The sequence below is a fragment of the Euleptes europaea genome, chromosome 17 (genome assembly GCF_029931775.1).
Source record: "Euleptes europaea isolate rEulEur1 chromosome 17, rEulEur1.hap1, whole genome shotgun sequence".
Classification (NCBI taxonomy): Eukaryota; Metazoa; Chordata; class Lepidosauria; order Squamata; family Sphaerodactylidae; genus Euleptes; species Euleptes europaea.
In genome coordinates, this window is record NC_079328.1 from 2,716,269 (window position 1) to 2,739,952 (window position 23,684).

General features: G+C 47.7%; 1 protein-coding gene across 1 annotated transcript in view; it reads right to left on the reverse strand.

Moving 5' to 3' along the window:
* Positions 1–23,684, reverse strand: part of CLPTM1L (CLPTM1 like) — a 76,372-nt gene that overhangs the window by 17,657 nt on the left and 35,031 nt on the right. The window contains exons 9-13 of the mRNA XM_056862269.1: positions 20,066–20,169; positions 18,688–18,753; positions 11,278–11,328; positions 7,339–7,421; positions 6,779–6,813 (exon numbers count right to left, since the gene is read on the reverse strand). Of these exons, the coding sequence (XP_056718247.1) occupies positions 6,779–6,813; positions 7,339–7,421; positions 11,278–11,328; positions 18,688–18,753; positions 20,066–20,169 (339 nt within the window). The remainder of the gene's footprint in view (positions 1–6,778; positions 6,814–7,338; positions 7,422–11,277; positions 11,329–18,687; positions 18,754–20,065; positions 20,170–23,684) is intronic.

The following is a 23,684-nucleotide window of genomic DNA, read 5'->3' on the forward strand; positions in this document are numbered from 1 at the left end:
AGTCACCTATGATTAACAGCACATCTTGTTTAGGTGTGTGATCAATTTCTTCCTGAACACTTGCATAAAAACCTTCCGTTTCTTCCTCATCAGCATCTGTAGTTGGGGCATAAACTTGAATGATGGTTATGTTGATAGGCTTTCCCTGAAGTCTGATTGATATTATTCGGTCAGACTTTGCATTATAGCTCCTGATTGCCTTTGCTACATCTTGCGTCACTATTAACACAACTCCGTTTCTTCATTTTTTGTCATTCACTTTGTAATTTTCTGATTGAAAATGTCCTAATACAGTCCACTTTAGTTCACTTACTCCCAGGATTCAAACGTTCCATTTCTTGTTTTACAATTCCAAGCTTGATTCATGCTTCTCACATTCAATGTTCCTATTATATGTGATGAGCAGCTTTGGACCTAGCTTTTGCATCCATTCACATCAACCACTGAACGTCCTTTTGGCTTTAGTCCAGTTGCGTCATTAAGAACAGCGCTACTCATACTTGTCCTCCCCTCTGCCCCAGTAGCTGATTGAGTGCCTTCCGACCTGGGGGTCTCATCTTCCAGCACTATATCTTTTCATATTGGATTGTCTCATCATAGGGTTTTCAAGGTAAAGGTTGGTCAGAAGTGGTTTACCAGTGCCGCCTTCTGCGCAGTACTAACCAGGGTTAGCTGTAGTGGCACTGCTGCTGTCTACGAAAGATCCTCCGCCAATGTCACCTTCCACTACTACTGCTGCCCAGTAGCTAGCCTTCAAGGATTCCTCTGCCCTCATCACCATTGGAACTGCCTGTTCTCTTCTGCTGATGTGGCCATTGATCCCTGAAGTGGGTGGATGCATCTTCGTCTGGTGTCTCAGCTGTGACCATTCCGTCTTGAGTAACTCTGCTGGGAATCTAGTCTTTTATCAGAGTCTAGACCCCACACGGTATTGCTCCCAGCTTCGCTGACACACACAAACCCCCTCACCATGTTAAGGTCTACTAACGAATGCGTAAGAAATTACATTAAAATAATTAATCAATAATTAAACTAATCAATAATACAATAACATATTAATACATTAAAATAATTAATTAAAAAGTAGGCTAAGCTATTAGAAGATGGGCCCAAATGAATTAAACAGTGTAGCCCTAATTACAAGACACAATGCCAACATTATTCTTCCAAGAAAATCAGGCCTATCTGACTCTCCTGCACTGCACAGAGAACACGACCCCCCTTGCCACAGTGAGAATCAGAAGAATGAAATGCTAACTAGGAAGGAGCCATTTCTATGCATAATTATGGCTAAAGCAGTAAAAACAGAGTTGCACTTACCTGTAACTGTTGTTCATCGAGTGGTCTTCTGTGCAGGCACACATGGGATCTGTGCTTGCGCAGGCCAGCCGCAGACAACTGACTAGAAAGCTTTTAGGAGCTTCTGAGTGCCTGGAGCGCTCCCCCTCCCCTCCATCCCAGGCCAAGAGAAAACCAGCTTCCCGCCCGACGGCCATGCGAAGGAGGGGGGAGGAGTGCTCCTCCCTCAGTTCTCCCTTTGCCGCTGTGGAAGACCACCATAGCCACTAAGCAGTAGCCCACAGCGGGGAAAGGAGGGAGGGATGCATGCCTGCACAGAAGACCACTCGATGAACAACAGTTACAGTTAAGTGCAACTCTGTTTTTCATCTTTGTGGCTTCTGTGCAGTCCCGCATGGGAGAATATCAAGCTCACCTACCATGGAAGCGGATGTGGGCTTGTCACCAAATTAAAAGACAACTCTCCCAAACAGCTGTTTCCTCCCTGGAGACCACATCTACAGGGCAATGCCAGAGGTATGTGGATCGAAGGACCAGGTTGCCACTTTAGAGAAGTCTCAGAAATCTGTCGTGGCAAGGAAAGCAGTGAAAGAGACATGGGCTCTGTTGCAAGGGGCCTCCATATGAAGTGGACAGCTTAGTTCAGCATTGCTATAAACACAGTCTTGCAGTGTCCACCCATCCAGAAAGTGTTTCCAAAGAAGCTGCTGGTTCAGCCTTCCATGCACTAGACCAATAATGTTGTTTATGTGCTGTATGGAACCTGAAGGACTTGGTCTTCAGGCACTTGATTGCATGAAGACATTGCTCAGTTAGCGACTGAGGATTTAGAAGAAAACAGGTTAGGCAATGGGACCTTACCCTAGGTCGAACTCCAATCTAGGTAATACTACCTTAACCAGATGGAAAGTGATCACAGCCAATAAGTCCCCCATCATTTTGGTTAAAATGACAGCAACCAGAAACACCACCTTAGTGGATAAAAGAAAAACAGGTCAGACGTTGCCTACTAAAGGTTTTATGCATAACTAAAGGTTTTATGCATAACTGACACTATACTATATAAACTGCAAGGAATAATAAGGGCATTAGCGTAGGAAAAAAATAGACTAGCCAAGTCCCTCAAAACCATTAGCAAACTGGTGTTGCAAATATTGAATAAGAATTAATCAGGAAACAGAGGGCTGAGATGACCGCCAGATGTACTTGACGGGAATAATAGCCAGGCTAGTATCATTTAATGAGCATGAGTAATGACACACCCCACATAAAGGTGAAGTAAGAGGTTGCAAACCGTCTAACCCTGATCATTCAAAAAACTGAGCCCACTTGGCAGCATAAGATGATCATGTGTGTGGTATGCATAACAGTATTAACAACTCTAGGTGGGTCTCGATAGATGGTTGAGATGACCACGCTACCCAATGTAGTGAAGGGACATTGTGGCAGAGCAGGGGCTATACCCTAATCGGATAGTCTTCTTGAGGAAGTACCCCAAATCCCCATCAGAAGTACTCTACAGATTGGGAACATAAAACATTGTGGCCAATAGGGACCTATGAGCATCACTGGTGTCCTGGGTCTGTGGAGCCAGGGAACAAAAATGCAGCATCAAAAGAAATGTGACCAGTGGAACTGGAAAATCTCCTCAAAGGCCTCATGGCAGCCAGTGTTCTGTAGGAAGCAGGGACATTTTGCATCAGCACTTGAGATAATAGGACTCTGCCAGGGAAAACCCCTATTCCGTAAAAAGGGAAAGCAGGAAACATAGAGGGATTACTTGTGGGTTGATGAAACCTGTCTGCTTGGAAAATCTGTAAGAGTAGACTTCTCCCACCACCTGGACATCCGGGAAGGAAGCGTTGTGTTGTTTGGTCCTTTGCCGCAACCAGAAGAACCTGGGACAGCAGTACAGGGAACCCTCCCTCATGCTATAGATATTTACATTGACATGCTGTATGCACTCATAGCAGTGGCTGAAAAAAGGTACAAAATGGTACTGGATTGGCCTGACTTCCAGAAGACTGTGGTCTCATGAAGGGAAATATTTAGGTAAACACCTTTGAACAAGTGCTTGTGAGAACTTTAGTACTGGAGAGAACACAGCACAGCTCTGGATACAGGAAGACTATGGATATAGGAAGACTATGTCTTCAGGTGGTATCAGCATAGTTGCCCTGTCAGACAGGATCTGTACCACTAGTCTGGGAAGGAGCAGGAACCAAAGAAATATGCAATAAAACCAACCATACTAGGGGGCGATGACTGGAAACAATTTTTTGTGTGTGGTAAGATATGGTTTTTAATGTCCTCTTGAAAACCCTTGTTTTGTAAATTCGGGTACCAGAGGTCTAATGGTCTTACACTGATGATACACAATACACACAGAGGAGTATATTCCCTAGTCTCAGAACCAAGCTGAAACCATTAGTTGTTGGTCGTGTTTTTGTTTTTAAGTTTAATATTATTTTATTTTATTTTGAAGCCACTAGGTAGATACCGTAGGATATAATCCAGTAACAATGGTGATCAAAAATATTCCTTTTAAGAACTGATCTACACTTGCACATAAATCGTGCAGCTACAGAGACAGAAAGGACGTGGACCCTTGAGTTGCTAAGGGCTTGAAGAAAAAGCATTCAAAGTAACAAAAAGAATGCTATCCTTTGAGTAGGTAGCAATTGGGATCACACAAAATCAACTAGCGAATCCAACGACACATAGGGATTACGAGGTTAGAGACAGGCAAACCTGCAGGACTGGTAAAATGAATTGTCTAATAGCCAATAATCCAATTACGGATCATCAGCGCCACCTGCTAACAGCAGGAAAGCAAGTGCAACAAGCCTGTAACATACTGTAACATACAATTAAGATAATTGTCCTTAGATACAGGGCTACAACCAAAAAGGCCTCCCAGGCAACAGGGGAAGGACATCTGAAAAGGGAAGTATCCTGTAATGTGGGCACCTGTGCATCCATATTAAGGAGTCTGAGGTCCAGTTGGGGTCCCTTATCAGCATTTTCCGTTATCCAAGATAAAAATACATAGATTAAAATCTGTGAGTTCCTAAATAAAGGGGTTTATTTGCATTGCAATATAGAGACCTCAGCTGCAATGAACTCAATATGGAGGGAACCCAGTGCCTTGGATGGTTAAGAGCACCATCAGGAACCCTGATGGGTTGCACATGAGAGGAAGTGTCCCATGAGCCCTCCCTCCTTGACGCCAAGGTGGTCATGTAAATTGACTTCAAGGCCGGTGGGAAGACACTTGTCACAGAGGGGATGAGTGTGTATACACCCAAGGCGGATATTTGCATTCCAGCAGGAGCATCTCAAGAAGAGGCTCAGGGAACATAAGGGGGGGGGGAACGGAACATGGCTGAGAAGCCTTCCCCACATGCTGGACAATGTTTCAGCCCAAGCTTGCTTACCCCACCAGCGACGGGGATGCCTGACGTCGAGGGAAGCGGGGGGGCTGCAACGCCAAGACTCCTCCCCTTCTCTGAACAGATGCCACCTTGGCAGCAATAGATGGTCGGCATGGAGGCAAACTCGAACCCGCTCATCTCGGCACCAAGGAGGAATCGGTGTATGACATCAACAAGAACCAGGTGGCTGTTGTGTTGGTGCCTCAGAGGCGAGCCAATGCCGAGGCTTTTACACCTGGAGGAGTAGGCGTTCCCACCTCCTTGGAATTGTTCGACCTCGAGACCTCCTCTCTGCACGTCATGGGGGACTGATCCCCTAGTGCTGTAGACCACCAGGCTTTCCACGGAGCCTGTCAACCTCGAGGCGTCATCTATGCACGTCGTGGGGGACAGAACCCCTAGTGCCACAGTAAAATGGCTATCTACACAGCCTTTCGACTTCGAGGCCTCATCCATGCACATCATGGGGGACTCAGCCCCTAGTGCAACCATGAAAAGGCTTTTCTCAGAGCCTGTCGACTTTGAGGTCTCATACATGCACATCATGGGGGACAGAACCCCTAGTGCTGCAGCATATCCAGTCTTTATCACAGCCTTTGGCTTTGCGACCTCTTCCACACACGTCATGGGGGAACCTAAGCCCCTAGTGCATTAGTAAAGCCGGATTTCCTCACAGACATTTGAACTGGAGACCGCAAGCCACGGTGCCGAGGTGACATCAGAGTATGCAACACGGCTGTTCATCTTTTTGGTGGGGTCTCCGAAGTGAATATCAACTCCTTATGTAGACACATCGCCCGATTTTAGCGATTTCTCTCACAACACAGCCTGGATGACTTGTAAAAATGAGAGAGAGACAAGATTAAAACATGTATCTGAAACAGAACAGACCATTAATTTGTGGCATACTCATTCTGCATTTGGCAGAATTGTTAAAGGAAGCCATATTGGCAAAACAGACTTCAAATGCTGAAAAAAAACTTTTCTGAGGTAGAAGACACAAATCTTTTATTTTGTGTTATACTATTGTACATTTGGCACATTTGTTAAATAAAGCCATATTGGGAAAAGAAATCAAATCCTGAAGATAAGACTTTTGTAAAGTAAAAGAAAAGACACACATCTCTTAAACAGAACAATAATCATCATTACTCTGTGCCATAATCCTTCTATATTTGGCACATTTCTTAAATAAAACCATATTGGCAAAAAGGAAATCAAATCCTGAAGAGAAAAACTTTTCTGAAGTAAAAGAAAAAGCACAAATCTCTCAAACATAACAACAGTCATTATTTTGTGCCACACTATTTTTACATTTGGCACATTTGTTAAATAAGATCATATTGGCAAAAAAGAAATAAAATCCTGAAGAGAATTTTTTTCTGAGGTAACAGAAAAGACACTCTGAAACAAAGCTAGTGCTCTCTCCACGGCGGCGAAGAGAGAACTGAGGGAGGACCATTCCTCCCTCCTCCCGTCGTATGGCTGTTGCTTGCTCTCGGCCTGGGACAGAGGGGATGGGGAGCGCTCCAGGCGCTCTGAAGCTCCTAAAAGCTTTCTAGTCAGTTATGTGTGGCTGGCCTGCGCAAGCACAGATCCCACGCAGGACTGCGCAGAAGCTACGAAGATGAACAAAGTTAACAACCTTATGCAAATATTTGTTTTAGATACTTAAGAGCCAAAACCCATGTTCATCTTATTTAAGAGACAGTCACATGCAAGGAATCAACATCAAAAATTTCCTGAACACAAAACTCTAAACCTTTTAGTTTAAGTATTTTTCCTGAACATACTAGTTATGTATGCACAGGGTAGTTTTTAATTTTGGAGAACTATTCAAGTGTGTGAATTCTGCCATCCATAGTCTGAACTATTCTATCCAGCAAACGCTGTGTCCTGTGCCTTTGGCTATTCATACAGTTTAGCTCTAACCAGACAAGTCATGTTACAAAGAATCCCCTTTGAGATCAATCTCAGAAAGCACACTTCAAGTAGATACCAACAAAAATGTAATCCTCTCCTCACTGAAATACACAAATACTTACCATTGACAAAGCTGTTAATCAACCAGGAGTACCAGCTATCAACAAAGAAAAAAAGAAAAGAAAAAGCTATTTTCATTCTTAATTTAAAACAGAGAACATTTAACATTTCCTTATTCTAAAGTTAATGTGGACAACGTGAATCTGATCACTTTTTCTCTTATCAAACAAGGCTACATTTGTATAAGGAAAGGGCCAAACAAACTAGGGAATGTCGACAGGAAGTTACAAGCAGTGTATTTGCAATAAACCAACACAAAACCAACAACTCTTTTCATAATAAGTGTTTCTAGAGCATAAAAGGAATTGTATTATTAAAATGATGGTATAGACAGTTCATCATATGGGTAGTATTTACCACAGTGGGTGTGGTCAAATGTGTGTTCTTTTCAAAATTAACCAGACAAATAATAAAGACATTAAGCCACCAGAACGATAAAAAATCTTCTCTGAACAAATTACCTTTCTTGACTTACAGAATGGCAAGTCCATGATTCATGCTTCGGCAATAGCAATTTTAAGATGTACATTTCATATATTTGAAATAATTCACAGCACTTTACCTTTTATATTTGATATTCAGCAAAGAATAAATTGCACCTCCGATACACATTGGGTACAGCAAATATGACAAGTACTTCATGGCCTGAGAAAAGAAAGGAACATCATTTGTAGACAATCCTCCCCTGCCTTATTATGTATTTGTATTTTGCTCCTCCTCTATCAAGAAACAGCGAGAACAAATCCCCCCCCCCAATCTATGCTGTCTATAAACCTGTGAGAGAGATTAAACCTGTAAGCCAGAGATTCTCAGCAAGGCAAGGTGTGGTCAGTGATTCTTTGGGGAGGTATTCGGAACTTTAGGGGGCACTGCAAACTTTAGGAAATGCTGTCTCCACGCTTGCAGTGGCTTCCCACAGCCAGTAGAAGAGAATTTTTTCGTTGTTGTTCATCCTGCCCTGAGGATAAAAACCCAGACTTCACCCCCCAGTCATTTAAAAAGCAGCACACAGACAAAAGGTCTAAGGGTCTGAGATCTGTGTACTGCATGCAAATATCGTAAATACATGCAATATATAAAGTTGCCTTGACTGGAGTCCCTTTTATGTCCCAATTTTTTATTTGTGACTTTGGGGGTGGGGGCATTTGATGACGGTGTTGCCTTTGGTGGGTAATAGTGGATTAAAGGTTAAGAACCATTGGGATAGGCTGACAGACCGAGAATGGCCTCAGGTCACCCAGTAACCTTCATGGCTACGTAGGGATTTGAACCCAAGACTTACTGGCTTGAGACCAATGCTCAACATTTGTATCTTGGAAAAATAATCCTTAAAAGCTGGGAGAAGGCAACACTCGGCTGTACCAGATCTAAAGTCCAAGCCCAGTTCTGTCCATTCCTTCTATCAGGATGGACAAAAGGAAATACTTCTTTGCTTTGATTAACATGTGGAATTCGTTGCCAGAGGATGTAGCTTTAAAATATTAGAAAGATTCATGGAGGAGAGATCAGTGGCTACTAGCCATGGTGACTAAAGGGAGCCTCCACGTTCTGAAGCAATAAACCTCAAAATCCCAGTGCCAGGAGGCATCATCAGGGGAAGGCCTCAACCTATACACCCTTTTGTTAGCCCTCCGGAGTAACTGGTTGGCCACTGTGTGAAACAGGACACTGGACTAGATGGACCCTCACTGGTCTGTTCAAGCAAGGCTCTTCTTATCTGCATTCAGTATGACAAGGAAGAATTTTGCTACCCTAGTCAGAAATTGGGAGGCAAAATGCCAGTGTCTCCTGCTTAAATGTAGTATTAAATGCAGGACTAGTTTCCCCCTCCTCAGATATGCCATTAAAAAAAAGAAGGGGTCATCTTACATTTGCATACAATTATAATTATGTCCAATAATAAATAGTGTTTGTGTATATCTCTTAAGGGTATTCTCATATTCAGGGTTGTCTTCCATTTTAGTAGATATAGTAGTACAGAGCTCCTACAAATGTCTGAAAGTTTCTGCTCAAATTCCACCCTCTAGAATCCTGGTGAGTTTGAATTTTATTTATTTACTTATTATTTACTTACTTTATACCCCGCCTTTCTCCCAAGTGAGTCCCCAAAGCAGTTTTCATTACTCTCCTCTCCTTCATTTTATCCTCACAACAACCCAGTGTAGGTTAGGCTGATAATGTGTGACTGGCCCAAAGTCACCCAGTGAGCTTCCATGGCAGAGTGAGGATTCGAGCCCGGGTCTTCCAGATACTAGTCTTGAAGAAGTATCTGAAGAAGTGAGCTGTGACTCATGAAAGCTCATACCCTGTCAAAATTTTGTTAAGTCTTTAAGGGGCTACTGGACTCTTGCTCTTTTTTACAGATACTAGTCCGACACTCTTAACCACTACACTACACTGCCTCTCAGTTTGAATGAGGCAATGGTCAGTTTATAAGGATTTTGTCCAACTGATTAGCTGCATGGTGAGGCACGTCCTAGGACCATGTTGGCGAACCCATGGCACGAGTGCCGGATTAGGCATGCGGAGCCCTCTCTGTGGGCACGCGCAGGGAGCCGTCGCCTCTGCCTGGGGTTGTGCCGTGATGCCACGGTGACGGCACTGGGGGCGGTGCTCCTTCTTTCCATGCCTATGCTCCCCATGCCTGCGCTGGCGCCTTCCCTCTCCTTGCGTCCCTGGCGGGGCCCTCCCTCTCTCTCAGCTCAGCTGTTTGTCGGCGCCGCTTGCCTCTCCGGCTTTGTCCCGCTCGCCCCCACTCTGCTGCTGCTCCCCACCGGCGCCTCAGGGGCTGGGCGCGGGGCACACACGTGGCCAGGCCCAGGGGTAGCTCGGGTTGTGCTCGGGCAGGGCCGCCAATGGGGTCGCCTCCGTCGGGGCGGTGGGGCTGGGCAGCGAGGGGCAGTAGGGCGGGGCCCCCCGGGAGCAGCACTGGTGGTGTTGTGGATGGGGTAGGCGGGGCGCTCCTCCGCTTGCGGCAGCCGGAGCCTTTCTGCGTGGCGGCCGCACTGCGCTCCCTTCGGAGGGGGCACCCTCTCCGACGCCTCCCTCCGGAGGCCGGGCATGGTGGAGGCGCCGCCAGCGGGCCGAGGAACGCGCCAAGCCCCAGGCCGCCGGCGTGCCACCCCACTCACCCTGAAGCAGCACGGGGAGGGGCGGGCCCTTCGCCTGGGCTGGAGCGAAGGCGGGGGTGTTGCCCCGGGGCCCCCACCATCGGTCGCTTGCCTCGCCTGGCCCCCTGGCCCTTGCAATCGCCCCGCCCCCCATCAGGGAGACAGTGCCTGCCCTGTGACTGGGACAGCGTGGTCCGCCTCCTCTCCCTGCCACCCCACCCCAGCTGGGTTGCGGTGGGGGCGGGGCGGCAGGCCCCTGTGGCCCCGCGCTTGCTCCGCCCGGCCTCCCCGAAGCTTCTGCATCTCCCGGGGGCCTTGGAGCAGTTGGGGGTGGGGCCGATTGGCCGCCGACCAGCTGGGCTGCGGCGGGACAGGTGCGGCAGGCAGCCGGCGGTTTCGAGCCCGCCCCACCCGGCTCCCCTGGACGCTGTCGCATCTCCCGGGGGCTCTGGGGGGGCCGGGGGGTGGGTGCCTGGATGCAGGGGAGTCCTGGGTTGGGCTGGGTCTTGGCGGCCTGCCCAGGACATGCTTCTGGGGGGCAGTCATTCTCTGCCTGAGACCCTGGAGAGCTGCTGTCCGTCTGGGTGGACAGTACTGATGCACCAATGGGCTGGTTCAGGATAAGGCAGCCTCATGAGGAGGGGCTGTGGCTCAGGGGAAGAGCCTCTGCTTGGCATGCAGAGGATCCAGGATCAGTCCTCAGCCGCTGTAGTTAAAGGATCTCGGGTAGCAGGTGAGCCACGGCCCCTCCCCTGTGGAGGGCATGCCAAGCCTGGAGCTGGGCTGAAGCCTCAGTGTTCGGGTTGAATTGCCGTGTTGGCACTTGGCGGTGGATGAATGGGTTTTGGGTTGCAGTTTGGGCACTCGGTCTCTGGAAGGTTCCCCATCACTGTCCTAGGAGAAGCAAAGACCATTCTGGACAGGGTTGCTAATGCCCACCCGATGGGAAGCGACAGAATTTCAGGAGTTTGCAAAAATCTATGCTATGAAAAAGTCAAGTGTGCCCAGTTGATCCCATTTGTTTCAGAGTTCTGCAATCCCGTTTCTTTGCTTATCAGATTGATCACACTGACTTACACTGTGTATCTGCCTTCAGTCCCCATGAGAAAGGCAGATGTAAAAATAAACTAAAAATAAAAGAGTTCCAGGAGGATCTGTGTTTGAACCATCTGATGAGAACTCCTTCTGCTTACTCCAGAGAGGTTTGCTCCTTTTTCTGCAGCTGCCATCTTGAGTATTTGATGCTACTACTAAGGAGATCAAAGTCCTGGAATACTAACCCAGCAGTCTTCCAACAACACTTGGTCCTCATTCCTTCTGTTATTACACTGTCAATATTCCCGGCTGTTCTGCTCAGTTCAGACCTACATTATGTTTCAGATGCATCTTACCTGGTTGTCATACTCCTCCATTTTCTTTTCGGATTCAGTGAAGTCTCCAAACTATTCAAAACAGAAGCAGTCAAGATGAGAAGACAGAACATCTGGGTATCCTGGCCATTAGACATTCTATTCTTTCAGAAAGAAAGCTATTACAGAATCAAATTATTGCCTAAAGTTGGGATCAATGACTGGGTGGCCTTTAGCCAAATCTAACCTCACTCCCAAGGACAGTTGGATATCTGTCCCGTTGCCAATCCAGAGGCAATGGAGAAAAGGCATTAATGCCAACAGAACTTTGGGCTGACTTCTCAAAGTGGACTTCCAGGACTAGTGGATGAACTGGGGCAATGAAATGGCAAAACTCAGAAGTCTTCTTTGTATTCTCTTACCTTGGCAGACAAAGGCAAGAGAATACAAAGAAAAACATCTTCTGGGTGTAACAGAACTGGCTGAAGGTTTGTGGTTGTTAACAGTGATTTCATACATCAGAAACCAGCGTCCATTTTTATACATAATAGAAATATAATAGTCTTATGATTTAATACAGTATTCCTCAGAGGTGAAATACAAAGTTTCTTTGAAATGGTTACAGTGTGGAGACTTTCATCTGCTAACTGTTCAAATATATTACTAAAGACAACCAATTTAAAGTAAAGCCTAAATTCTAAAATGTACTGCATTCATACGCAGAACAAGAGAGCCTAAAATGCTAACATGTACTTTGTAGTCAAGCTGCAAAACGCACTTCCTGATAGGAAACCAGGTGTCCTATTGTTCTGTCGATTAGAAGGAAAAAGTGTGTGTTCAAAATACACCAAGTACAGACAAGCACAAGCTACCTGTCAGGCTGCTATCTCGGTTTCGTTATTGCCTCTGTCTCTGCGCTGTATTGTCTGCCCCCCAAGGTCGCATACCTAGGCCTGGGAACTCAGCTCCTGGGAAACTGTATTCAGCCTATGCGTGTAATCTCCCGCCTTTCCTGCCTTATAATATCTCCCAGCTAGTGAGTCTCTCATAGCTGTCATTTTATTCGTTTGCACTGTATGCCTATTTGACCAGTAAAAGCCATCTGTTTGGACTCTATATGACTTTGTGGTGATTTCTGGTTCTGTGGGCCAAGGGCTGACATTATGACAGCTATCTCTCTTCACCATTCTACTAGCCAGGCTGGAGCCCAGGGGGGTTCGCCTGCCACTTGGATGGGAGCTGTGCAGCTCTCCAGGTGATCTGCTACCCTGGAGCCCTTCTCTGAGGATCCTACTCTGTTACAAGACTTAATCGCTGAACTTTTCCGGACGACCCGAGAGGTTTGCCGCTTGAGGGGACTGGTACAGGAACAGTGGCAATCTCTTACAGGACGTCTCTGGATGTTAACGTCGGAGGATACTGATGCGCGTTTGGATCTTCAGGACTTGGATCAATTACTGGACGATGCCCGATTGGTGACTGAGGATTTACAAATATTAACTGGACTTTTGGATAATCTTATTTCTCGAGAAACTCTTTCTACCATGGCGGGAGCCCCGCCGGAGGGTTTTTCCCTGATCCCGGATGCAGCCAGCTGTCAGGCTGAGGCCAAGTGAGTCGCTATTAGCACCGCTCTTCTCCTTGTGGAATGTACAAAGGACACCCCGGTAGCCACCTTGGCTCAAGTTTTGACCTCGACTTTTGGAGCCGAGGCACCCGCACTGGCGGTTCGAGTACAACCTCTGCTGGGCGGGGAACCCGACCCCATACTCTCACTCCTGGAGACAGAACTTTTGCCGCGCATTACGGCAGAGACTGCCCTAAGAGTTGAGTACGCCAAAGTTCTTGCGGATCAACAAGCCGCCGAAGCGGCTAAGGTCGCAAGAGAGAGAGAGGCTGCGGAAGCAGCCAGGGCGGCTGCAGCAAGGATTAGGAATCAGGCGAACGTGGACACGCGCCCCAAGGACAATGTACTAGGGCTATCAGGTCTGTCTTTTTCCCCGGCGTTTGTCCCGTCGCGCGCGGCCCAACGCGCACGCCGTTTGGCTGACCGACGTCGAGACTCAGGAGAGTCTGAAGACGAGGATTTATATGGGGATAGCTCTCAATGGGCCACAAGCTTCCGGACCAGTAAGCCTCATCTTACTGGTGGCCCAAGTGAGGAGGTTCATCTCTTACGAGCCCAGAATCGGGAGCTCTCCGACCGTGTTGATCAACTCCAGGAAGTAATGGAACGTATGCTTCAGGAGAACAGGCAATTACAACAAACCCTGATAGCTCACAGACAGCCCGTTCCGATACCGGGTCAGGGGGTACCTGTACAGCCACCCGCTAATGTGCCTGCTCCACCCTTGCCTCCTGGAGCTCCTGTTGCTCCTCCGCCCGGACCACCCGTGCAACCACCCGCTAATGTGCCTGCTCCACCCTTGCCTCCTGGAGCTCCTGTTGTCCCTCCGCCCGGACCACCCGTGCAACCGGGTCAACCTGCGCCCGGCCCTTGGAAGCAACTCAAATTGAGGACTACGTATGACGGATCTCTCGAGACTTTGCCTTGTTTCTTGCATCAAGTGGACAGTTATATGCGAGAACAAGGACAACTTTTCCCCACGGAAGATAGCCGGGTGCGTTACGTAGCTTCCCTTCTGACAGGTAAAGCGGCTGACTGGATGGTCCTCCAGTTTGACACCCGCTCTCGTGCTATTCGTTCCCTCAACAACTTCATGACTGCCCTGAGAAGGAGGTTTGAGGACCCCTTCCTGGGGGAAAGAGCCAAAACGGAACTCTTACAATTAAAACAAGGCTCTGCTACAGTACGAGAATTTGCCGATGAATTTCAACGACTGGCAAGTAAAATTGTAGGTTGGCCCGAGACCACCCTGATCCATCATTTCAGGGAAGCCTTGCATCCTGACATCCTGAACTGGTCTTACATGCGGGGCGATCCCGATACCCTCGAAGACTGGATCCTATTAGCCGAGGAAGTGGAAAGCCGCCGACGCTTTATTTCTCTCGTCCGTCAAAAGCACAAGGAAAAAGGCACCCAAAAGCCTCAACCCAAGGCACCACTACTCGTCCCACGAAATCCCCCACGTCCGCCCCAGGAACGTGAAGCCCGATTTCAGAGGGGTGCCTGTCTTACTTGCGGAGAAATGGGCCACTTTGCAGCCGTTTGCCCGCGCCGCCAGGAATTATTTCGTCCCAGCACGACAACCCGCGCCCGAGGTCGTCCACCACGCAGAGGCACCGCGGCCACCCGCAGCGCAGCTCCGGGAAGACCCACACCCTCTGCACTCCACGCCGGGGACCCAGCCTCCCTGCCTACTACCAACGACCCCGCCGGGTCTCGGATTACAAGTGCCCCATTGGGGGACAACTTTCCCTCTTCGGATGAGGGAAATCCTTGGATTTCTCCAGCCTTAAACCTGGAATCCCCCCTCGACTTGTCAAAAAACGGCTTCGGTCTGTGGTGAATGGAGCGTCTCCACAGACCTCTCAGGATCTTCCTATCAAACCGAATGCTCCTACCAAAATCAAAGAAGTGGACTCCACCGTCTACGTGGATGCAGTTTTACAACAACTTAACGGTGGCCCACAAATCCCCGTCAAAGCACTCATTGACTCCGGTTGCTGTCGCACTCTCATAAGCGAAGCCACTTTTGCTGCACTCAGAGCCGACTCTGAGGCTTTACCCGCCCCCGTCCAATTTGCCCAAATGGACGGAAGCCATTTCCAGGGGGGTCCAGTTGATCGCCGCACCATAGGGGTGGCAATGGGAATTGGTTCCCACTGGGAACAAATAGACTTCACTATAGCCCCTATCCGATTTGAAGTGGTCTTGGGAATTAACTGGATTAAAGGACATAGTCCCAGTATTGATTGGGAAACAAACACTATCTCCTTCGCTAGTCCCACCTGCGACCAGCATCGGCAAAACTTTGCTCTGCTATATCCGCCCGTTCCAGCATTAACCTCTACTGCCCCAACACCACCGGCTCTACCCGCTGTATACCGGGACTTTGAAGATGTCTTCGACCTTAGGGAATGTGATGCCTTACCCCCCCACCGGGCCTCAGACTGTGCGATTGAAGTGGTAAAGGACTGCACATTAACCAAGAGTAAGATTTACCCTATGAGCGCTTCCGAGCGCACTGTCCTCCGGGACTTTTTGGACAAAAACCTCGCCAGAGGGTTCATTCGCCCTTCGAATGCCCCAAACTCGGCCCCCGCGTTTTTCGTCCGGAAAAAAGAGGGCGACCTTCGCCTGTGCATTGACTTCAGAAAGCTCAATGCGGTTACCCAGACCAACGCCTATCCTATCCCATTAATATCAGATATTTTGGGACAATTACAGGAAGGCCGTGTGTTCTCTAAATTAGACTTGGTAGAAGCTTACTACCGAGTCCGTATCCGCGAAGGAGATGAGCACCTCACTGCCTTCTCTAGCTGTTTCGGAATGTATGAATTCCTTGTGATGCCGTTCGGATTAAAAGGGGCCCCGGGGGTCTTCATGCAACTCATCAATGAAATCCTACATGACCTTCTATATCGTGGGGTGGTGGTCTACTTAGATGACATTCTCATTTATTCGAAAACTATGGACGAGCATGTGGCTCTGGTCAGGGAAGTTCTGCAACGCCTGCGTAACCATCAACTTTTCGCAAAACTAGCTAAGTGCGAATTTCACCAAAGCAAACTCACGTTTTTGGGATACATCATCTCCCACCAAGGTCTTCGCATGGACCCCGCCAAAGTCCAAGCCGTCCTCGATTGGACTCCCCCCACCAACCGTAAGCAAGTACAGCAATTTCTGGGATTTGCAAACTTCTATCGAGGATTCATCCCTAACTTCGCCCAGGTGGCTCTACCCATTACAGACCTACTGAAAACTAAGGGAAAAGTAAGCTCGGCCGCCTTGCCCTCCGCAAAAATCCTATGGACTGAGCAATGCCAAGCCGCCTTTCTGGCCCTCAAACGCCTCTTCACTTCGGAGCCGGTGCTACAGCACCCAGACCCAAATCAAATGTTCATTGTGCAAGTCGATGCTTCCGATGTAGCCATGGGAGGGGCTCTCCTCCAGCAAGGACCGGATGGTCTTCTTCACCCTTGCGCTTACTTTTCAAAAAAATTTGCGCACGCTCAATTAAACTGGCCCATCTGGGAGAAAGAGGCCTCAGCAGTTCATCATGCACTGACTCTATGGCGACAATTCTTGGAAGGGTCTAAAGTCCCCTTTGAGGTTTGGACCGATCACAAAAATCTAGCTGCCCTCACGGGGTCCCATAAGCTATCGGCGAAACAACAACGGTGGGCGGAGTTCTTTGCTCAGTTCCGTTTCACCCTGAAGCACGTCCCTGGGAAGCAGAACGTTCTCGCGGATGCCCTCTCCCGTTTACCACAATATCCGGTAAAACTCGAGAGACCCACCAACTCTCTGTTCACCCCTATGCAACGTGGGGCCCTACCTATGCTGGCTGTGCAAACTCGATCCCAGCATCAGCACACCTTACCCAACTTACAAGCTCCGCCAGCCCAACCGGCTGCCCAGCCGCCACCGCAACAAACCGGAGTTCCCGCCCTTCCTACCCCTCCGACCGCCCAGCCGCCTGCAGTCTACGCGCCGCCGCACGTAAGCACTAGCCCCATAACTGTTTCTAAGATCTCCATGACCGACGGGGGGGCCCCCTCCAAAATCCCCATCTCCGAGTCCTTTTTAACTGTCCTTCGGGACCAGTGCCTTTTAGAACGTTCCGCTCATACCCTACCTCCTGGTGTTTTGGAACAAGGAGGATCCTGGTACAAGGACTCGAAATTGTATGTACCCAAAGCTCTCCGGAAGGACGTTTTACATTTAGCTCATGGAGCCAAAACAGCTGGGCACTTTGGGTTTCTGAAAACCCTTCACTTATTGCGCAGACAGTTCTGGTGGGGGGGGGATGCGTTCCGACATTGACTCCTTCATTCGCGGCTGTCCCGTTTGTGCCGCTGCGAAACGATCGCAGGGCAAACCCCCGGGACTGCTACAACCTCTTGAAACGCCCAGCAAACCTTGGGAAGTGATTGCTATGGACTTCATGACTGATCTCCCTCTCAGTGGGGGTAAAACTGTGTTGTGGGTTGTTACTGATTTGTTTTCTAAGCAAATACATTTGATTCCATGCGCAGGGATCCCCTCTGCTCAGAAACTGGCCCGCCTCTTCGTGACGCATATCTTTCGTTTACATTCGTTTCCGCGTAAGATAATTTGTGACCGCGGAAGTGGTTTCGTTTCTAAGTTTTGGAAAGCTTTCCTCAAGTTGGTGGGAGTGGAACAAGGGTTGTCTAGTGCATACCATCCTCAAACTGATGGTCAAACTGAACGTGTCAATGCTGTACTTGAATGTTATTTACGCTGTTATGTTAACTACCACCAGGATAACTGGGTGGAACTGTTACCTTTAGCAGAATATGCCTACAATAATGCCATGCATCAATCCACAGGTTTTAGCCCATTTTTTGCTGTGTATGGGCAAGATTTCAGTCCCATCGCTCCTGCAGATGATGTGGAGGGGGAGGGGAACCCCGACATTGCCTCCTGGGCACACGCCCTCCGTACCACTTGGCCCTGGCTCGTTAGCAACCTCGACAGGGCCAAACGTAAATACAAAGCGCAAGCTGACAAACATCGCTCCCCCGGGGGTGATCTGCAAGTGGGTACTTTGGTTTACCTTTCCACCAAAAATCTCCGTTCCACCCAACCGTGCCATAAGCTCAGTGCTAAATTCATTGGCCCTTTCCCCATCACCCGGGTCATAAACCCTGTCACGGTGGAACTAGCTCTCCCCAAATCCTTGAGGCGTGTGCATCCTGTTTTCCACATTAGCCTCCTCAAACCCCATGTTGCTTCTCCACAGTGGCATCCGGACCCACCTCCTGCGCAACCCATCATGGTGGGGGGGGAGGAACACTTCGAAGTCTCCAAGATCCTTGACTCGCATGCCATCCCTAGAATAGTTGGCCGAAAAATAGGCGGCTTCCAGTTTCACTCTTTTATAGAATGCTACTGTATCCCTGGGTATAGAGGGTTGGATCCAGAGCAGGGTTTCCACAGAGCAGGAGTTTTGTACACGGAGCCCAACTTTCTCAGTTCCTGAAATACCTCCCAGGAGACATTCTGGGCTCTGAAAGTCATGCTCCGTGGGCAGAAGTCATCACACCTGCAGAAACACTGCAATGGCTCCAGGCCAGTATTTCTAAGGCATCTTTTCCTGGCTGTCTCAAATGAAAAAACACACTACCTCATTTGTCATAGAACGCTTAAGCCAAGTTAGAACTCCATTTGCAGTTCACTACAGATGTCCCATGTAAAATATAGCTTGGCCCATCCTACCTGCCTTGTACAATTATGGGTAATTTTAGAAAAAAGGCATGAATGACCCCCCTCCCCAAACATATGTATGTAAAATATTACCGTACCTTAACTGTGGGCATCAGGCCTCCCCATTCAAATGTCATTTTCAATGCTTTCTTCACTTTCCAAAGCTGGAAAAGAAAATTACCACATTAATATCTTGGTGTATAAGTTTTTGTTACTTTTAACATCGTCATGATACAGCCATGACTAGACTTTTCATGCCTTGGCCACTCAGTCGCTTCATGGTTCACTGTCTTCAGCTGAAGGAGATGATGCAGGATAGAAACGTTTAAAATTAAAATCAACCCATCAGGAATGAGACAGTGGCTAGAGCCCCCATGAAATCTGATAGCTTTTCCCATAGAGCATGGCAAAATTATTTCAATAATTATTTGTTCATTAGGTCACCTGAGCTGTGGAAAAATGGTCAATGATTGCTAGCCCCGATCAATGACTTTGGAGGAATGAAATCACTTAGAAGCTGCTATTAGTAAAATATGTTGACCTCTGGATGGTAAGCATGTTTTTTTCGGACTGAGATGCTCAACTTAACCCTTGAGATGCTGCCAGCTCAGGACCAGTTTAACAGGCAAATGGGACATTGCTCTGCAGCTACTTCCATGGATTCAAAACCACAGATAACCAAACACAAGATGGGAAGTAGTTGAAATTGGTGGGTTTGCCATCCCTATAAAGCTGGCTGATTCTTAGGAGGGAAGAACGCCACAACTGATCACTTCGCCGGGTATATTTTAATTTTCTTAACCATCATCCATATACAGTGCGCTACAGAATTCTCAGAAAGAAATTGCAAGCAGGGCTGTGCTTCCGTGGCAGGTGTGGGGGAAATTAAGGACGTCATGTTCAGCACAAAGTCCAGCTTCTTGCCTATTTCAGCTTAGATTTCTCTAAAGAACAAGTTTCAAGAGCTTATGGTTCTTTAGGCCTGTGGCCAATCCCTTGGGACATCTCAGAAGCCAAGTGGGTTCCTGGAAGATTTCCAGGATTTGGGGCGCCAGTGCCCCTGAAGAGCTTCTTGCTCATCCCCATGACCAGCAAAACCAGAATGGCAAAGCGAATTTTGCTGAACAGATAAAATTAAATAAGTCAGATTACAGAACCACACTTTTCTTAGTGGAGAAGTTCTTCTTTCTTTAAAAAAAATGCAAAGTATACTCCAGCCTTGACAATGCTTAAGTTGGATTGTTGGAATGATTTTTACTTAGCTTTTGGATGTCTCAATAGTAACCCAACTAGCTCACTAGTTCAATTTACACACTGGTGCAGAAGACAAAACATGGACTCAAGCTAGTTTTGACCCATTACAGAAAACTGGGTAATGTTGGCTTAAATCCACATACTCTTTCTAAGCTGCTTTGAGAAGCAGGTAGCGTATAGGTACACAGGGCACACCATGTGCAGAAATGTGCGACAACTCACCTCTATCACCGCTCCAACCCCTGCGGGAATCAGTACCAACAGGCTTGTTTGCTCATCCAAGAGGAAAAGAAATATGACCACGGTGCTGAAACATCGCCAAAGCACTGTATTCAGGGGAAAAAATTACATTAATGCACAGTGGGTGCTAAAGAATGGCACTTCTGCTTAGAGAACTCTGCCGTGTTATAACAGTTCCCAGGTGGAGGAAAGTAAGAAGTACAATTTCACAAAATACTATCCAGCCCCTGCAGCTGAATAACAACTAATATTTAGGCCTTGTTCACAGAAGGCAGAATTTGCCAGAATTCTGAAAGCCAACGTATATTCCCCAGCCAACTTCCCCAAGGTTAATAATTAGTTGCACTTGGCTCTTACACCTGGTAATAAAAGAAAGATCTAACTGCATAATAGGACTCCATTTGATGAACAAGTTTGCTCTTGCGACCATAGTGCTATTTAAGATTTGGCCCATGTGACCTTCCAGTGCCCAAGGTTCACCGTGGACCAGGAAAGATATCTAGGAAATATCTTATAAATGTCAGATTTCAATAAACTTGTAATGCTATTGGCGAGTAGAAATAAGTGGATAACACTGCAAATGGCAATGTTTATTACCATGGTTGTTAAGAATAAGACAAAGTTGAAATCTCTTGATGTAAGCCCTGCTGATGAATAGTTTTATTTTGATAAGTAATTTTTATGGTATAGTTTATTATTATGGAAGAAATTATGAAATTAATCTTTGTGTATCATGGTTGTGAATTGTATACTATAGCTGGCAATGTAACTGTTTGTGTTGTGATTTTATGATTCTGGGTTTGTAGTTTGCTATGACTTTGAGTCACAGCAATGTAAGTACCTTATTGTGATCTCACTGCAGGGTGGGGAGCCCATCCTCTGTAAGTCAGAGAGAGTTTCAAATGTTCTGGGCATGCCACCTGACTGGAGCAGAGTGATTTGTACAAGATGCCCTGGATGCTTCCCACTGCATCAAGAGATGCTCCAAGCTCTTGTGAGGCAGGAATATGGCAGAATTCTTCACTGCCAACAGGGTAACAGAACAGGAAGGGCACAATCTACCAAGGTCTCCTTCAGTGAACGTGAGCTTGCCAACAGTCCTTCGTCATGGTCTGTACCACCATGTGGTATTTGCTTGCACAGAAGGAGCCACCACCAATCAAACCGAAGTCACAGCTTTAGAATCTTCTCTTCGTACATTTCACTGAAGTCAGCACACACATTCACATTCAGTGGCAAAGCCATCCATTGTTGGAAACCAAGTGAAGCCTGTGCACTGGGAAGCCGCCCATTCTTGCCAGCACAAAGGAACACCGGGGAAGCTCTGCTTTGGGTTCTTTGCCCGGGGGGGGGGGCTTAAATGACAGCGGGCCACAGCAGGAGCTTTCTCCATGCTGCACGGCCTCTCAGTCACTTCCTCCTGAGTGAACTTCACTAAGTGATGAACTCGTACACTTTGGAGACCAAGTTAAATCAGGAGTGCTGGGCAGTTTTTTTTAGATCTGCACAATTTTTAATCTAAACCTTTCATCTGGGAGTTGGTATTTTTAAACTGCCATTGCCATTTTTAAGGGTGTTCTGATTTTAGAAACAAGGAGAAAATACAAGGACCGCACTACTCACTGAGAGATACAAATAAGGTCAAGGCTGATGGTGCAAGTTAAGGAAAAACAGAGTTTCACTTACTGTAACTGTTGTTCATCTGGTGGTTTTCTATGCAGGCACACATTGGGACTGCGCAGGCCAGCCACGGATAAGATTTGTCAGCTTCTAGCAAAATCGAAAGTGAGAGTGCTCCCCCCTTCCATCGGGGCATGTAGCCTTCCCGCCCAAACGGTCACATGACCAAGGGGGAGGGAGCACTCTCCCCTCCAGTTCTCCAACCTGCCACCACGGAACCAACCACGTGTATTGCGGAGAGGTCCCACAGCGGGGAAGGAGGGAGGGATGTGTGCCTGCATAGAAGACCACCAGATGAACAACAGTTACAGTAAGTGAAACTCTGTTTTTCATCTGCGTGGCTTCTATGCAGTCCCACATTGGGAGAGTAGCAAACTCGCTTACCAGCGTGGTGGGTGTGGGACAGTCACCGAAATAATGACTGCAAGACGGCACGTCCCACTGCTGCCTCCCTAGATGAATCCACGTCGACCGCATAGTGCTTCATGAATGTAGAAGGGGTCGACCACGTTGCCACTCGACAGATGTCCCGGAGGTTGATTTTAGACGAAAAGGCGAAGGAAACAGCGTAAACTCTTGTGGAGTACGCCTTGATCATGTGTGGGCAATCCACGTGTGCTCTCTCATAAAACAGTGTAATGGCTGAGGTAATCCACCTTGACAGGGTCTGCGGGGATGCCCGGTGACCCTTGCAGTGGCCACCAAAGCAAATAAAAAGGATATCATCTACCCTAAAGCCTGTGGTTCTTTGTAGGTAAAAAAGGAGGGCCCTACGGTCATCTAGAGAATGCAGAGCCCTTTCCGCATCGGAAGATGGATTTGGAAAAAATACGGGTAGTATAATATCTTGGGCAAAAATGAAAGTTTAGGTTTCAGAACCACCCAATCCGCATGAAACTTAGTAAACGAGTGGGAATGACAAAGGGCCGCGAGGTCGCTGACCCTCCTGGCCGAGGTGATAGCAACCAGAAAGGCAGCCTTATACGACAGTAGGGATAACTCACATATAGCCAAAGGCTCAAAAGGGTGTTTCATAAGTTGGGACAACACCAGGGATAAGCTCCACTGTGGAACAGGTGGAGACACCGGGTGGTACAGGTTGACAAGACCCAGTAGAAACTTCTTTGAGTGTGGATGAGAAAAAACAGAAAAAGAGTCCAGCTCAACGTGAAAGGCCGAAATGGCGGCCAAATGAACTTTAATAGAGGAGTTGGACAGTCCAGAATCCTTTAGACATAACAGGTAATCAAAAACTGATGACAGGGGACAAGTAACTGGGGACAACTCTTTGTCAGCAGCCCACAAGGAAAACCTTCCCCACTTGGCATCTTAAGCGAGTGCAAGAGCACCTGAGCCACTCTATCTGACCAGGGATTCACATTCGAATTCTCCAAGCTGCTATCTTGACCTTGGGAGATATGTGAGGAGATATCTCGAAGAGGAACCTGCATTGCTCTTGGGCCATAGACATCAGTGTTGCGAACCAGGACCTTCTGGGCCAAAATGGTGTTACTAGTATGCAACTTGTCCTGTCCGTCCTGATCTTAGCCAGAACCCTGTTCAGTAAGGGAAATGGGGGGAACAGGTAAAAAAGGTCACCTGACCATATCATTTGAAATGCGTCCTCCATGGAGCCTGGGCTCGCTCCTGTCCGGGAGCAGAACCGCGGACATACCGTGTTGTGCTGGGTCGCAAAAAGATCTATTTGCGACCATCGACGAAAGGCGCCAAGGTGATGACGATGCCAATCGGTTCTGAGGAGACTTTGAAGAAGATCGACGCCGAGGTGCTCAGTGCCAAGGAGATTTCGACGTAGATCAGCGTCGAGGCGATTTCGACGGAGACTGATAACAGCGTTCCAAAGTGGCCGGAGCAAGAAACTTGGCTGGTTGAATAATGGACTTAGTTGTCTTAGATGACC